This window comes from Microtus oregoni, unplaced genomic scaffold (genome assembly GCF_018167655.1).
Source record: "Microtus oregoni isolate MIOR12 unplaced genomic scaffold, Mior012 000011F_ref0000422, whole genome shotgun sequence".
Taxonomy (NCBI): domain Eukaryota; kingdom Metazoa; phylum Chordata; class Mammalia; order Rodentia; family Cricetidae; genus Microtus; species Microtus oregoni.
In genome coordinates, this window is record NW_024543070.1 from 16,775,206 (window position 1) to 16,791,059 (window position 15,854).

At 41.8% G+C, this 15,854-nt stretch overlaps 3 protein-coding genes across 4 annotated transcripts in view; all 3 read right to left on the reverse strand.

Annotated features, from left to right (window-relative positions):
* Positions 1–15,854, reverse strand: part of LOC121453419 (protocadherin gamma-C4) — a 725,389-nt gene that overhangs the window by 330,752 nt on the left and 378,783 nt on the right. The window lies entirely within an intron of this gene.
* On the reverse strand, positions 6,186–10,818 carry LOC121453435 (protocadherin beta-14). The gene has a single exon (XM_041660224.1). The coding sequence runs from the start codon at positions 10,388–10,390 to the stop codon at positions 7,997–7,999; it is 2,394 nt and encodes a 797-aa protein (XP_041516158.1). The 5' UTR covers positions 10,391–10,818; the 3' UTR covers positions 6,186–7,996.
* Positions 12,146–15,805, reverse strand: LOC121453440 (protocadherin beta-6-like). The gene has a single exon (XM_041660229.1). The coding sequence runs from the start codon at positions 15,640–15,642 to the stop codon at positions 13,267–13,269; it is 2,376 nt and encodes a 791-aa protein (XP_041516163.1). The 5' UTR covers positions 15,643–15,805; the 3' UTR covers positions 12,146–13,266.

A 15,854-nucleotide genomic window follows, 5' to 3' on the forward strand; every position in this document is an offset into this window, starting at 1 on the left:
AAGGGCTGGGAAAAGGCCTATCAAGCAAATGGAAGAAATAAAGAAAGAAATTAAAGTCTTCCTGGAATTCAATGAAAATAAAGAAACAACATACTCGAACTTATGGGACACTATGAAAGCAGTCCTGAGAGGAAAGTTCATAGCACTAAGTGCCCACCTAAAGAAAACAGAGAAAGCACATACTGGAGACTTAACAGCCCACTTGAAAGCTCTAGAAAAAAAAGAAGCAGACTCACCTAGGAGGAGTAGAAGACTGGAAATAATCAAATTGAGGGCTGAAATCAACAAAATAGAAACACAGAAAACAATCCAAAGAATCAATGAAACAAAAAGCTGGTTCCTGGAGAAAATCAACAAGATTGATAAACCCCTATCCAAACTAATCAAACGACAGAGAGAGAATTTGCAAATTAATAAGATCAGAAATGAAAAGGGGGACATAACCACAGACACAGAGGAAATTCAGAGAGTCATTAGATCTTACTACAAAAGCCTGTATGCCACAAAACTGGAAAATGTAAAAGAAATGGACACTTTTTTAGACAAATACCATCTACCAAAACTAAACCAGGACCAGGTGAACAATCTAAACAGACCTGTAAGTCGCGAAGAATTAGAAGCTGTTATCAAAAACCTCCCTAACAAAAAAAGCCCAGGACCAGATGGTTTCAATGCAGAATTCTACCAGAACTTCCAAGAAGACCTAATACCTATACTCCTTAATGTATTCCACAATATAGAAACAGAAGGGTCATTACCAAATTCCTTTTATGAAGCCACAATTACTCTGATACCAAAACCACTCAAAGACTCAACCAGGAAAGAGAACTACAGGCCAATCTCACTCATGAATATCGACGCAAAAATCCTCAACAAAATACTGGCAAATCGAATCCAAGAACACATCCGAAAAATTATCCATTATGATCAAGTAGGCTTCATTCCTCAGATGCAGGGCTGGTTCAACATACGAAAATCTATCAATGTAATCCAGCATATAAATAAACTGAAAGAAAAAAACCATATGATCATTTCATTAGATGCTGAAAAAGCATTTGACAAAATTCGACATCCATTTATGTTAAAAGTCTTGGAGAGATTAGGGATACAAGGGTCATACCTAAATATAATAAAAGCTATATACAGCAAGCCGACAGCTAACATCAAATTAAACGGAGAGAAACTCAAAGCCATCCCACTTAACTCAGGAACACGGCAAGGCTGTCCACTCTCGCCATACCTCTTCAATATAGTGCTTGAAGTTCTAGCAATAGCAATAAGACAACATAATGGGATCAAGGGGATTCGAATTGGAAAGGAAGAAGTTAAACTTTCGTTATTTGCAGATGATATGATAGTGTACATAAGCGACCCCCAAAACTCCACCAAAGAACTTATACAGCTGATAACAGCTTTAGTAATGTGGCAGGATACAAGATCAACTCCAAAAAATCAGTCGCCCTCTTATACACAAAGGATATGGAAGCAGAGAGGGAAATCAGAGAAGCTTCACCATTCACGATAGCCACAAACAGCATAAAATATCTTGGGGTAAATCTAACCAAGGAAGTGAAAGATTTATTTGACAAGAACTTTAAGGCATTGAAGAAAGAAATTGAAGAGGATACCAAAAAATGGATGGACCTCCCTTGCTCTTGGATTGGGAGGATCAACATAGTAAAAATGGCAATTTTACCTAAGGCAATTTATAGATTCAATGCAATCCCCATCAAGATCCCATCAAAATTCTTCACAGATCTGGAGAAGACAATAATCAACTTTATATGGAATAACAAAAAACCCAGGATAGCCAAAACAATCCTATACAATAAAGGATCTTCTGGAGGCATTACCATCCCTGACTTCAAACTCTATTACAGAGCTACAGTAATGAAAACAGTGTGGTACTGGCATAAAAACAGAGAAGTCGACCAATGGAATCATATAGAAGACCCGGATTTTATCCCACAAACTTATGAACACCTCATTTTCGATAAAGGAGCTAAAAGTATACAATGGAAGAAAGAAAGCATCTTCAACAAATGGTGCTGGCACAACTGGATGTCAACCTGTAGAAGAATGAAAATAGACCCATATCTCTCACCGAGCACAAAACTCAAGTCCAAATGGATTAAAGACCTCAATATCAGCCCGAACACACTGAACCTGATAGAAGAGAAAGTGGGGAATACCCTACAACAGATGGGCACAGGAGATCGCTTCCTATGTGTAACCCCAGAAGCACAGACATTAAGGGCAACATTGAATAAATGGGACCTACTTAAACTGAGAAGCTTCTGTAAAGCAAAGGACATGGTCACTAAGACACAAAGGCAACCTACTGACTGGGAGAAGATTTTCACCAACCCCACAACAGACAAAGGTCTGATCTCCAAAATATATAGAGAACTCAAGAAACTAGACTTTAAAATGCTAATTAACCCAATTAAAAAATGGGGCACTGAACTGAACAGAGAATTCTCAACAGAAGAAGTTCAAATGGCCCAAAAGATACTTAAGGAAATGTTCAACATTCTTAGCTATCAGGGAAATGCAAATCAGAACAACTCTGAGATACCATCTTACACCTGTCAAAACTCACAGAGATCTGCCTGCCTCTGTCTCCTGAGTGCTAGGATTAAAGGCATGTGCCATCACTGCCTGGCCATTCATGAGTATTTATTGAAATAAACTACTTAAGGCTAAAGTTCACCTAACTATAGATGAATTGAGAAATTATCATGGAAGAACTAATGTAAAATTTGGTGTAAAAAAATCTGAGGAGGTCTGTTCTCTTCTCTCTCCCTCTCCTCCTCAAGAGTAAGATTCATAAGCTGTCTAGAGCAGATTGATCTCCACTCTCTTCTGTCAAGTGACAAGATCTACCAATTGTCCTTCTTTGAAATCTTGGTCATCATCACTCCTTGTAACATCTCCTCTTCTCTCCTCTTTCCTCTCCATCCCTTCTCTCTTCTTCCTCATCCTCCAAAGAAATAAGGTTGATCAGTAGTCCAGGCTGGACTTTATCTCTCCTCACTTTGGGCAAGTAGTGAGGTCGGCCAGTTGTCAGTCTTCCTAGGTTGGCTTATGGTTTTTGGGTCAGACTCAGGTTCTTAGGTATTGTGGCAACTGCCTCTACCCATCACTTTAACACATATTTTGTTCTGCTCTGTCTCCCTACAAATCTACAGACTCTCCTGGAAATGGTGATGGCAGCTAGGCCAGGCCAGACCAGGCTGTAATGGATCTACAGTGTGCTATGAAGCCTAGAGCCCTATATTGAGCCTCAAATTAGAACTGGAAGGTACATTCACTGTACTCATACTAACATCTAAAAGTGTGCACCAGGGAATATGGACTGCTCTCCCTCCCATAGCACTAATTACACAGCTGTGACCTACACAAAAACAATTTTTATCATCTGAACATAGAAAGATGTTCCTTGCCCTGTTCACATAACTTGCAAGTGGTTCTGTACTTCCAACCTAGCCCATCTGTCCTCTTCCAGTATATTCAATAAAATGTTTGTATTAAAAATATCTTTGAGGAGGGGCTTGAGAGATGACTCAGTGGTTCAAAACACTTATTGCTATTTTCAGAGGAATTTGGTTCTCAGAGTACATCTTAAGAATGTTGACTAAAGAATTTTATACCAAGCTAAACCATACTTCTCAGTGATGTGAGACTTCAGACCTATAAATGTTCGTAAGGGTCTACTTCTGTTGAAATGAAGCAAGGGATAAGATAATATGGATGATTCAGACATGAGGAAGGAAGCTGGGAATTCCTTTCAATTTGAGTTCATAGGTTTATCTTGATTCTCTCCTTAATCTTTACGGAGAGAAAGTGTTAAAAAATTAACTTGTAAAGATAAAAAGGATGGAACAAGAGTAAACGTCAAAGAAAACAATCTAATTTTGGAAGGTGCAAAGAATACACGCAAGTGGTAACTAACAGACTGCGTTATTTTCTCTTATTAAGAAGGTTATTAATAATAGAAAAATCAATTCCAGTTAAATAATGATTCAAGTGGAATGTTCAGAGAAAAACTAAAACTAAAAGTGGCTGAGAATCTCCACGAGGAGCGGTTATATCTGAGACTTCCCTTCCCATCTGTAAAACAAGGCATGTTTATTTTACTCTGAGTGTCAGACAATGTCAGAGCTCTGTACTGAGGTATTGATAAGTAACAGCAAAAGCAAAGACAGAAGTTGGACTTTAGTGTGGAGAAGATCGAAAATTCTGCAGAGAAACATTATCATGTTTCTCCCATACCAAGGAGTTCAAAAGGCCAGGTGCCAAGTTTTTAATTCCTTCCACCCTGTCCACTGACATTGTTTTTGAATTCCTCTCTGGAAAATGACATGGGTCCATGAGAGAACTTACAGATTTTTGGTCCTAAAATAAATAGTCTCTCCCTAAGTTAAGGTTGACCACTCAACTGGTCTCAACCAAATACAGGATATCTAATAAGCATTTGACTTCTAGGAAACTGATCAGTCATCCAAAAAGTGTGTGAAGGAAACTTTCTAACATGAAGACAGAGATATGAAAATAAAGAAAATAATAACTTAAACATAAATGAAAATGTTATTAGAAATACTTTTAAAACTTAAAATTAATGCTTTCAGAAGTATCATAAAATACTTGACTTCTGTAACAAAATGAAAGAACACTATAGACAAGTTAACAATATAAATTTAAGGGTTAAAACAATAAAACGGTGTTATAAAATATTGACCTCAAGTGTAAAGGGCAAAATTAAAAAGCCCTTCTTAGGAAATAGCATAATCATCATAATTTTTCATTAGGGAGTGATTTCCAAAATATGACACCTAAAGTACAAACCACCAAATAAAAATCAAAACATTGGGTTTACCAAAGTGTTTTTCTTCAAAGGACATTATCAACAAGGTAAAATGATAGCATACAACAGGAGAATTGTTCATAAAATGTTCATAAATTATTTGATAAGGCTCTAGTTTAAACTGTATTGCTACAATTCAACACATAGGAATGCCATTGGAGAATATACTCAAGTGGCCAATAAACACATGGAAATCCTCTCAATTCCGGTCATCATCTGGGAGCTGAAAAGTCAAACCAGAGTAAGGTGCTTCTCCACACACAGGATGACAACAATCAAAAACAAAACAGGACATGGAGGAATTCATTTCTCTGTACACTGTTGGGAGGAATGTAAAATGGCATTCTCTTTGAAAAATACTTTGACAATAACTCAGTAACTCAAAAGATATCATTATGCAGCACTCAGGAAGCAGAGGGAGGTGGATCTCTGTGAGTTCAAGGCCAGTCTTGTTTACAGAGCAAGTTCCAAGACAGCCAGGGTTACACAGAGAAACCCTGTCTTAGAAAACAAAGATATAGTCCCTTTGCAACACAGTAATTCTAATCATAGGCATGTCTCAAAATAATTAAAAACATATGTGCAGAAAACCCTTATACATGAGTGCTTATAGCATCATTATTTATAATATTCAAAGTTTCTTATGTCTAATGAGAAAAGTATGGTACATTCATCCAATAGAAAATACTGATATATATTATAACAGGATGGGCCTTAAAGTGTTATGCTAAGTGAGAAAAGCCAGACACAAAATGCTACATATTATATGATTTCATGTATATAAAATGTACAGAATGAATAAAATCCAAAGATACAGAAAACTGATTAGCAGTTTACCATGGACTAGAGAGGTGTGTGTGTGTGTGTGTGTGTGTGTGTGTGTGTGTGTGTGTATGTATCTGTCTGTCTGTTTTAATTGACACCAAGTTCATTTTTGGGGTGATGAAAGTATTTCAATTTTGATAGTGATAATAATTATACACAGAGGTATATACATTATATACCACTAGGAAATAACCACATATTAATTAAATCTCACCATTTATTTTAAAACATAAAAGCCACCATAGAAAGAAACATTCATGGAACATGAATGAGCTGTTTTAAAGCAATACTATGATACCAAAGACTGAAAATTTAATCAGATGAATTTTTAAAAACTAGCTGGAGAATATCTACATTCTGGTAAAAATAAAAACAAAACATAGCAAGCATAACAAAGATAAGAAAACTTAAGCTATGTGTAGTGGCCCTACTATGAAATCCCACCACTTGGTAGGCTGAAGTGAGATCTCAAGTTCAATGCCATCATGGCCAATGAAGTTCCAGCATGCCCTAGGGTACATTAGACCGTATATTAACAAGAAAGAAATAGAAAACTTAAACATTAAACAACCTACTATTGAGCAATTGATTAACGAAAGATTAAAATAAAAAAATTCTATCAAACAAATGAAAATGAGCCCAACACTCTACAGTCAATGAGATACAGCAAAAGCACCATTAAAAGGGAGATTTATAGCAATCAGTGCAGCCACTTAAAGAAAATAAAGCTCCGAGATAAACAGTCCGTCACCGTGCTTCAAAGGACCAAGAGGACAAGAACAAACCAAGGTCAAAATTAATAGATGAAAAGAACCAGTAGGGTAGAAACAAGCAATCAAGAGGCTGAATAACCCAGGACAGATGAAGGCAACCGAGAGCAGTTCTTTAAAAATAGAGAGAAAGCTGACAACATTTGCTTCGACTAAAAGTGAAAGAAAAGCAAACCAATCAGAGATGAAAATGGAGACACTGCAATCAACACTACAAAAACCTAAGAGATGGCGAAAGACTATCAATAATGAACAGACATCTGGGAAATAATTTTATAACCTAGACAAATTGTTGAAGAAACTTGGCAGGGCAAAAGTAAATGTCAGTTATTTAGAAGTCTTTTATCAAAGAAAGGTCAAAGATTAAACGGCTGAGCTACTGAATTTCACCAAATATTTAAATTATTCTCTGCATGTATGTGGCTACCCATGGGCACCCAGAGAGGGCACTGGATCTCACTGTTACTGGGATTAAAGTCTGTGGTGAACTACCAGATATGAGTACCGGGAACTGAACTGGGGTCCGCAGAAGAATATTTGCTCTTAAGCACGAGTCATCTTTCCAGCAGCCCCCTAGAGTTTTAACCAGATGTTATAAGTTTACCGTAATTCACTTTTAGAGAACTGTTCTCATTCGTTAGCTTGTCTCATTTACATTCATATGAAGAACTTATTGACTTATTTTTTTTCTTTTTGATGTTGGGCATTGGATCCAGGGCACCGTGCATGCTAAGCACATTGGGCTGCACCCCGAGCACCAGACATTATTTATTTCAGAACGATGCTGACTTAATGACAATTTTCTGGTGAAAGCATACTTATGTGTCTTCTTTGTGCTTACTGGGTATGTATTAGTTATACAGAGCACATATCACGTTAAAAGAATGAGAATAAATAGCTACACACCAAAACCATTTATGTGAAATGAATCACAAGTGTACCAATAAGTCTATCACTTTTTGATAAACCAAGTTTTTCAGAATGCCAAAAGATGATTTAATGAAATTTTATCAATTTTTAAAGAAAACACTCAATTTAGAAACAAAGTCTTGATTAATCAACGGTTCAGTTGAAGAAAGAAAATAGAGCTCTTGAGACAACTTGCAGCAGATTCATAAGACCTAGAAGATCATGAAAAGGTTCCCATAATTGAAAATTATATTTAAAGCTGAAAGCCATCATTTGCAAGAGCGTTAAATTCATGCTAATGATAAACATAACTTTTAAAACACGGGTTCTTTGATTACAAGAAATCAACGGACAGGCTTAAATACCGGGGACCTGAAAACATCAGTGACATTGTAAAATGTGTGGTGAAAATAATACCACCAAGCAAGGACATTTTGCAGCTATTTCGTGCACTTGAGCGTAAGCTGGCTAACAAAAATGCAAGGAATTATCAACAATTAGAAACAGCTATAAATGTGACTATTAGTAACGTGCTAATTCGCTCCTTACAATGAGTGAAAAGTTGGAAAATTACACATGCATCAGTGAAGACAGTAATTCATTCCACAAGATCAAAGCACGATTTCTAGTTAAACCCCAAATGATCCCTAAAGTTGAAATGTTCCTCATCGTTCCGATAAGCCGCTTCATCCAAGAAGTTGGGAAGTACTGGTTTAAGAAATTTGAACTCATTTGTTCCCGTACCTCCCGTCAGACACACCTCATACTGGTAGCTCTGTGACAGGGTCCCCGTGCCACTGACATCAACCAGGTGTCCAGGAAAGTGGCCCTCAGGCAAAGAGCAGCCACCCAGAGAGGAAGCCCTGGCCCTCTTGCACAGCCTCACCCCCACGAAGAGCAGCACAGACAAGAAAAAGAGCGAAGACACAGATGCCAAGGCAATGACCAGGTACAAAGTAAGCAGGTCTTCCTCCTGTGTGGGGTCGCGCGCCACCTCTGGCAGAGGCAGGAAGGGCTGAGAGAAGCCATCAACCACCAGCACATGCAGAGTGACACTGGCAGACCGCGGAGGATCGCCATTGTCCTTGACCAGCAGCAGCAGCCTGTGCTTGGGTGCATCGCGCTCACTCAGCAGCCTGGAGGTGCGCACCTCGCCATTGTGAGCCCACACGCTGAACAGCCCTGGCTCCGTGGCCTTGAGCAGCTGGAACGACAGCCAGGCATTCTGGCCAGAGTCACTGTCCACAGCCACCACCTTGGTGACCAGGTAACCAGGCTCTGCCGCCCTGGGCAGCAGCTCTGTGCAAGGCGCAGAGGCATTCTGCAGAGGGTAGAGCACGAAGGGCGCATTGTCGTTGGCGTCCAGCACCAGCACGCGCACCAGTGCCTGGCTGCTGAGCGCGGGCGAGCCTTGGTCTGTGGCGCCCACGAGGAACTCGAAGTTCTGCAGGGCCTCATAGTCAAGCGCCCTGAGCGCGAACAGCTGCCCGTTGTTGTCATTGATGGAGATGAGCGAGGAGAGGTCCAGCTGCGGGTCGTGGGTTGGCAGCAGCGAGTAGGTGATGTGGGCATTGGAGCCTGAGTCTGAGTCTGTGGCGCTGATGGTGCCTATGTGCAGGGCGGGGCTGTTGTTCTCCTGGACAAACAGGGTGTAGGAGCTTTGAGTGAAGGCGGGGGCATTGTCGTTGACGTCAGACACCTGCACTGTTATGGTGTGCTGGGTCGTGAGCCTGGGTGTGCCCATGTCGCTGACTGTGATGGCGATGTTGTACTCAGATCTGCTCTCTCTGTCCAGTGCGCCTTCTGTTACCAAAGTATAGAAATTATCTCCATTAGGTTTCAAGAGGAAGGGAAGTTGGCCTTGGATGGAGCAAATCATTTTCCCGTTCTCTCCAGAGTCTGGATCTGAAATTCCAAAGATGGCAACTACAGTTTCAGGAGAATTTTCTGGAATATCACTGATAAGTAATGACATGATGAGGTCAGGAGCATTGTCATTTACATCCGTCACTTCTATTACTACGGTGCATTTTCCTGAAAGACCTCCCCCATCAGAGGCCTCGACTTCCATGCGGTAAGACTGAATTTCCTCAAAGTCCAATAGTCTTCTTATTCTAATTTCTCCGGTGTCTGTATTTATTTCAAAAGCCCGAAGCACCTGATTTGAGGATTGAAAAAGCGAATAGGACAGCTCTCCGTAGACCCCAGCGTCTAAATCTCTCGCGGACACGGTGATAACAAGTGAGCCTATGGGGCTGCTCTCTTGAACCTGCACCTCATAGAGCCCCTGGGCAAATTCGGGGGCATTGTCATTAATGTCCAGGACCATGATGAGAACCTGGGTAGTCCCAGTCTTGGGAGGTGTCCCGCCGTCCAGAGCCGTGAGTGTTAATCTAACCTCTGCCTGCTCCTCCCGGTCCAGTGCTTTGTCTAACACCAGCTCAGGGTATTTCCTACCATCGCTGTGATTGCGGGTGAGAAGGTGGAAATGGGAGTTGATACTGATTGTATAGTTCTGAACTGTGTTGCTACCTACATCCAAATCTTGAGCTATTTTCAGTGGAAACTTGGTCCCTGGATGGCTACTTTCCAGGATTTTAAGGAGAATTTCATCTTCCATGAATTCTGGCGCATGGTCATTTACATCTTGGAGCTGTATTTCCCCTTGAATAAATTGCACTGGGCTCTTTAGTAACACTTGGAAATATAGGATGCAAGGGTCCGTGCTCCCACATAACTCCTCCCGATCCAATTTCTCTTTCAGAACCAAATTTCCACTCTTCTGTTCCAGCTGCAAGAGTTGCTTGTTCCCTTTGTTAAGAATCTGGGCGCCCCTGATGACCAGATCCCTTAAGCCCAACCCCAAATCTTTTGCCAGGTTGCCCACCAAAGAGCCCCTGTCTGTTTCCTCTAGAATCGAATACTTAACGGTCGCACTGCCTGCCTCCCACAATAGTAAAAGAAAGACAATGGCGGTCACTTGCCTTTCCTGTAGTGCCTTGTAAAGTGGTGTCTCCATCGTTCCTCAGGTCCAAAAGAAGCAGCAGTTAATCACACAAGAATTGCTCTGTGAGCAACTCAGGAGTCTTGGCTCAATAATTTTGAGCTTCTTTTCTTTGTGACATTGCTGGATGCGGTGTATCTGCCTCTCTGAAAGGAGCTATCGGCAGAAATGTTAAAAAGCTTCCCTTCTCAGCGGCAAATGGCTCTCTCTGCTTTTACAGTCATGCAGGCTGCAGGTTTTTGTGTCTTAGCCTGCAGCGCCACCAAGCGTTCTGCTTTACAACTTCAGATAATTTTGTTTCAAAGTGCTCTGTAAGGGCTAAAGCACTCACCATAGAGGCGGAAGTGTTCTATTCTCTCTTTCCTCTCCTCTTTCCCCCAACCCTCATTTGACAGCCCTAAGATAGCTAATCTGCGTGAGAGAAATGTATCTTCTTAAATATATCTTCATAAAGGTAGAGTCTCATTACAGAAAGCTCTGCAGAGACTGCCAATCATTTAACAATTGTTTTATACAAGTATTCATTTAGCTTCTGACCTTGGAGGAGACACAAATTTTTTTTGGACTTGGAAGACTTTTCATTTTATTATAAAATTTACTAACTTTTTTGTTTGTAAATAAAAATATTATTAAAAATTCCAGCTTCTAACTTCCAAATGGCAATGTGCCTATAACTCATGAAGAAAAAAACTAAAAGGTGATTTTTGTTTGTTTGTTTGTTTGTTTATCATCTCTGTGGTATGCAGTCTTAGAAACTTCCATTCATAAATGTGCCGTATGTGATGACCAATAAAATTGAATGGAGCTATCACTTATAAGTTCTATAAGTAGTCAGCTCTGGCTCAGAGTTCAACTGTCTTTTCTACAAAGAAGAAGAAAAAGATAATGAAGTCAATGAAGTAGAAATGAAGGGAAGGATTTTGACCTATGCGCCTTGGGAAGGTGGCCTTTGACTGTGGAAACTGTGTAATTGAAAAACACTGAAGTTCCGAATAGAACTGTGTGGTTGGAATGAAGGAAGTAAAACCCACAGGACGCTGGTGGCGCACGCCTTTAATCCCAGCACTCAGGATGGAGAGGCAGGCAGTTCTCTGTGAGTTTGAGGCCAAGATTCTGGTCTACAGAGCAAGTTCCAAGACAGCTAGGAGTGTTACACACAGAAACCCTGCCTTGAAAAAAAAGAAGCAAAACCCTCTCCCCTAAGAAAAAGGAGGTTATTGGAGGACAGGGCAAGTATTCCAGAATCCCAAAGAGAAAATGCTTCCTTTGGCCATTATAGTTCACCTTGATTAAGGTTGAAGGTAAATATGCACCAAGCACCTTAATATAATTTGCCTTCCTTTGATAGAAATTTGAAAGGAGCCTTTTTCATAAGATATTGGCAACTGTAACCTACAAAACAAGACCATGAGTGTAAGTGGCTTTGTAGTTAATGATGTTCAGAGAATGCTGGGGGAGAAAATAGGGATACTCGAGAAAGTAAAACTTGGATTTGACAAAATAACTTTGAACTCTCAAACCCTTCGACAAAAGCAAGGTAAAGTGTGCTCTCCTGAATTTATGCTCAGCAGTAGAATGTAGAGTGTGCAGAAAGATGTTTGCTGTGCTGAAGGACAGAAGACAATCTCAGTAAGTAATATTGTTTAAAATTTCACATGATTGTAATGAAAAGAAAACCTCCACTCATCAGAAAAATCACATTGTTGTAGAGAGGATGTTAGAATTACTTTGTAGAAAATGTGTGTGTGTTTTAAAAAAGGACTGTTGTACAGTTCAGCAAATATTTATTCAGCATTTGTAAATACCTTGATGCTAAAAGACCACACTGTTCTTACAAAAGGCTCACAAATTACTGATAGTTTAGTAAAATTTATATTTAAGAAATACACTAATTACTAAGATATACTAAAATATAATTATGGCTAATTAAGGTATGTGTATTAGCACTTAGATTTTTATATTTAGAGGTTCACATGATAACTAGTTACCACCAAATGAGACTAAATTTGCAAAATTCAGTAATATCAAACATTCACATTTAAAACATTCCTACACAGTGATAGGGCAATTAATTTAATCATTTGTTTGAAGTGTAATCTCAAAGGCTTTACATAATAATATATTTAAAAGATTATTTGATTTCAGATTTTACTAAAAATACTTTTTATTTAAGTTGTCAAATACAGGTTAGTGCCTCTAATTTAAATACAGCTATGAAGTGCAATTTTGGTCTACAAGAGCTAGTTCCAGGACAGGAACCAAAAGCTACGCAGAAACCCTGTCTCGAAAAATCAAAAAAAAAAAAATGAAGTGCAATTGAGAAGCTGGTGGAATCTCCAGAAACTGACCATTTAAAAAACAAATTTGACTGGGCAGTGGTGGGGCATTCCTTTTATTCCAGTACTTGGCAGGCAGGAGCAGGCAGATCTCTGAGTTCAAGGACATCCTAGACTACAGAGCTAGTTCCAGCCAGGGCTACACAGAGAAACCATGTCTTGAAAAAAGGGTACAATCTCACAAATAATAGCAACAGGGCAAGCCAGATGAGACATTATGACTGAGGTCTCTAATCATAGTACTAAGGGGACAGAGGCAGGTGGGTCTCTCTGTGTTCCAGGCCAGACAGTTCTACATAGCAAGATCCAGACTACCATAATCTACACAGTGAGACCACATCTCAAAAATAGAAAAAACAAACAAACAAACAAACAGGTTGACAATTTAGCTCTATGTTGATTTTGCCTAACATGCTTGAGACACCGGATTCCAGTTCCAGGAACTAGTATAAGATGTAATACAATAAGCCTCAGCAAACATACACCAGTAGCATGCACATTCAGCTTAAAAGCTCTTTCGAAGGTTAAACAGAATTTACTACTACACTACAGTATTTAGAGGAAAAGGAAGCTATTCCGAAGTGTAGGACTTTCCTCTGTTTTTCTCTCAGATTCCAAAGTAGGAAATTCCTTTAGAAATTTGAACTCACCAGTCCCAGAGTCTCCCCCCAGGCAAACCTCATACTGGTAGCTCTGTGACAGGGTTCCTGTGCCATTGATATTCACCAGGTGACCAGGAAAGTGTCCCTCAGGCGCAGAGCAGCCACCCAGAGCGGATGCCCTGTCCCTCCTGCACAGCCTCGTCCCCACAAACAGCAGCACTGACAAGAGAAAGAGCGAAGACACAGACGCCAAGGCAATGACCAGGTACAGCGTGAGTGCGTCCTCATCCTGGGCGGGGTCGCGCGCCACCTCTGGCAGAGGCAGGAAGGGCTGAGAGAAGCCATCCACCAGCAGCACATGCAGAGTGACACTGGCAGACCGCGGAGGATCGCCATTGTCCTTGACCAGCAGCAGCAGCCTGTGCTTGGGTGCATCGCGCTCACTCAGCAGCCTGGAGGTGCGCACCTCGCCATTGTGAGCCCACACGCTGAACAGTCCGGGCTCCGTGGCCTTGAGCAGCTGGAATGACAGCCAGGCATTCTGTCCCGAGTCGCGGTCCACAGCCACCACCTTGGTGACCAGATAGCCTGGCTCTGCAGCCCTGGGCAGCAGCTCTGTGAAGGGCGCAGAGGCGTTCTGCAGCGGGTAGAGCACGAAGGGCGCATTGTCGTTGGCATCCAGGATCAGCACGCGCACCAGCGCCTGGCTACTGAGCGCGGGCGAGCCTTGGTCTGTGGCGCCCACGTGGAACTCGAAAGTTCGCAGGGTCTCATAGTCCAGCGCCCTGAGCGCGAACACCTGCCCGTTGTTGGCATTGATGGAGATGAGCGAGGAGAGATCCAACTGCGGGTCGTGGGTGGGCATCAGCGAGTAGGTGATGTGAGCATTGGAGCCTGAGTCTGAGTCTGTGGCGCTGATGGTGCCTATGTGCAGGGCGGGGCTGTTGTTCTCTTGGACAAACAGGGTGTAGGAGCTTTGATTGAAGGCGGGGGCGTTGTCGTTGACGTCAGACACCTGCACTGTTATGGTGTGCTGGGTTGTGAGCCTGGGTGTGCCCATGTCGGTGACTGTGATGGTGATGTTGTACTCAGATTGGCTCTCTCTGTCTAGTGCCCTATCTGTTTCCAAAGTATAGAAATTCTCCACGGATTGTCTTAGAAGAAATGGAAGATTGTCATCTATGGAACACATAACCTCTTGGTTATTTTCCGAGTCTGCATCTGAAACGCTGAACACTGCTACTATGATACCTGGCAAATTTTCAGGGATGGGGCTGTTGAGAGAGGATAGGATCACTTCCGGGGCATTGTCATTCACATCCAATACCTGCACGACTAAAGAGCACTTTCCTGTTAGCCCACCGCCATCCACGGCCTCAACACCCACATGGTAGGACTGAAACGCTTCAAAATCCAAGGCGCTCCTCAGTCGAATTTCTCCTGTCTTTGAGTTTATTACAAAAGGCTCGTTAACATCGTCATCTTGAAACAGGGCATAAGAAACCTCTCCGAAGGATCCCGTATCTAAATCTCTCGCTGAGACGGTAAGAAGCAGTGTGCCAATGGGGTTGTTCTCAGGGACCTGGACCTCATAGAGCTCCTGAGCAAACTCCGGAGTGTTGTCATTTATATCTAAGACAAGTATTTGAATCTCTGTGGTCCCTGACCTGGGGGGAGACCCGCCATCCACCGCAGTGAGCGTGAGTCTGAGCTGAGCCTGCCCCTCACGGTCCAATGCCTTGTCCAACACTAGCTCGGGGAACTTCTTGCCATCGCTGCGGTTGCGAGTGAGTACGTGGAAGTGACGGTTGTCGCTGACAGTGTAGCTCTGAATGCTGTGACTGCCGGTATCTGGGTCCTGTGCCATTTTCAAAGGGAGTATCTTTCCTGGCTCAGTTATTTCTGATATTTTAAGGAGCACCTCTCTGGCAGGAAACTCTGGGGCGTGGTCGTTTATATCTATAACTCTCAGTGCCGCCTGATAAAACTGCAAAGGATTGTTTAGTAACACCTGGAAAGGTAGCATACAAGGCTCCGTGGAGCCGCATAGCTCTTCCCGGTCCAGCTTTTCATTGAGCACCAAATCCTGGGTTTGTGGGTCAAGCTTCAGATACTGTCTGTTCCCCTTGAAAACCACTCTGGCGCCCCTAGCAGCCAGTTCTCCCATCCTTAGTCCCAAGTCCTTAGTCAAATTGGCCACAAACGTGCCACTTTCTGTCTCCTCCGGCACGGTATAATGAATTGATTCTGAACCCACCTCCCACGAAAGCATCCATGCAATTAAAATCATCACTTGCCTTGTCTTGCACCACGCCTTTGTTTGTGGCATCTCTACTGATGCAGGAGGGAAAATCCCTTTCAGGTCTTTATCACGGAGGTAACTTTGGCCTTCCAGAAAGTCTCTGCCGTGAAATTTTTGGATTTGGTCTTACACGTTCCCGGTAACCCCTCTTCTCCGGAGTGCTTTTGTCTTAGCGGCAGTAGCAAATGGTTCCTTATTTTGCTTCAGTTTCCAGGCGATACGGGGCTTCCAAGGGCTCG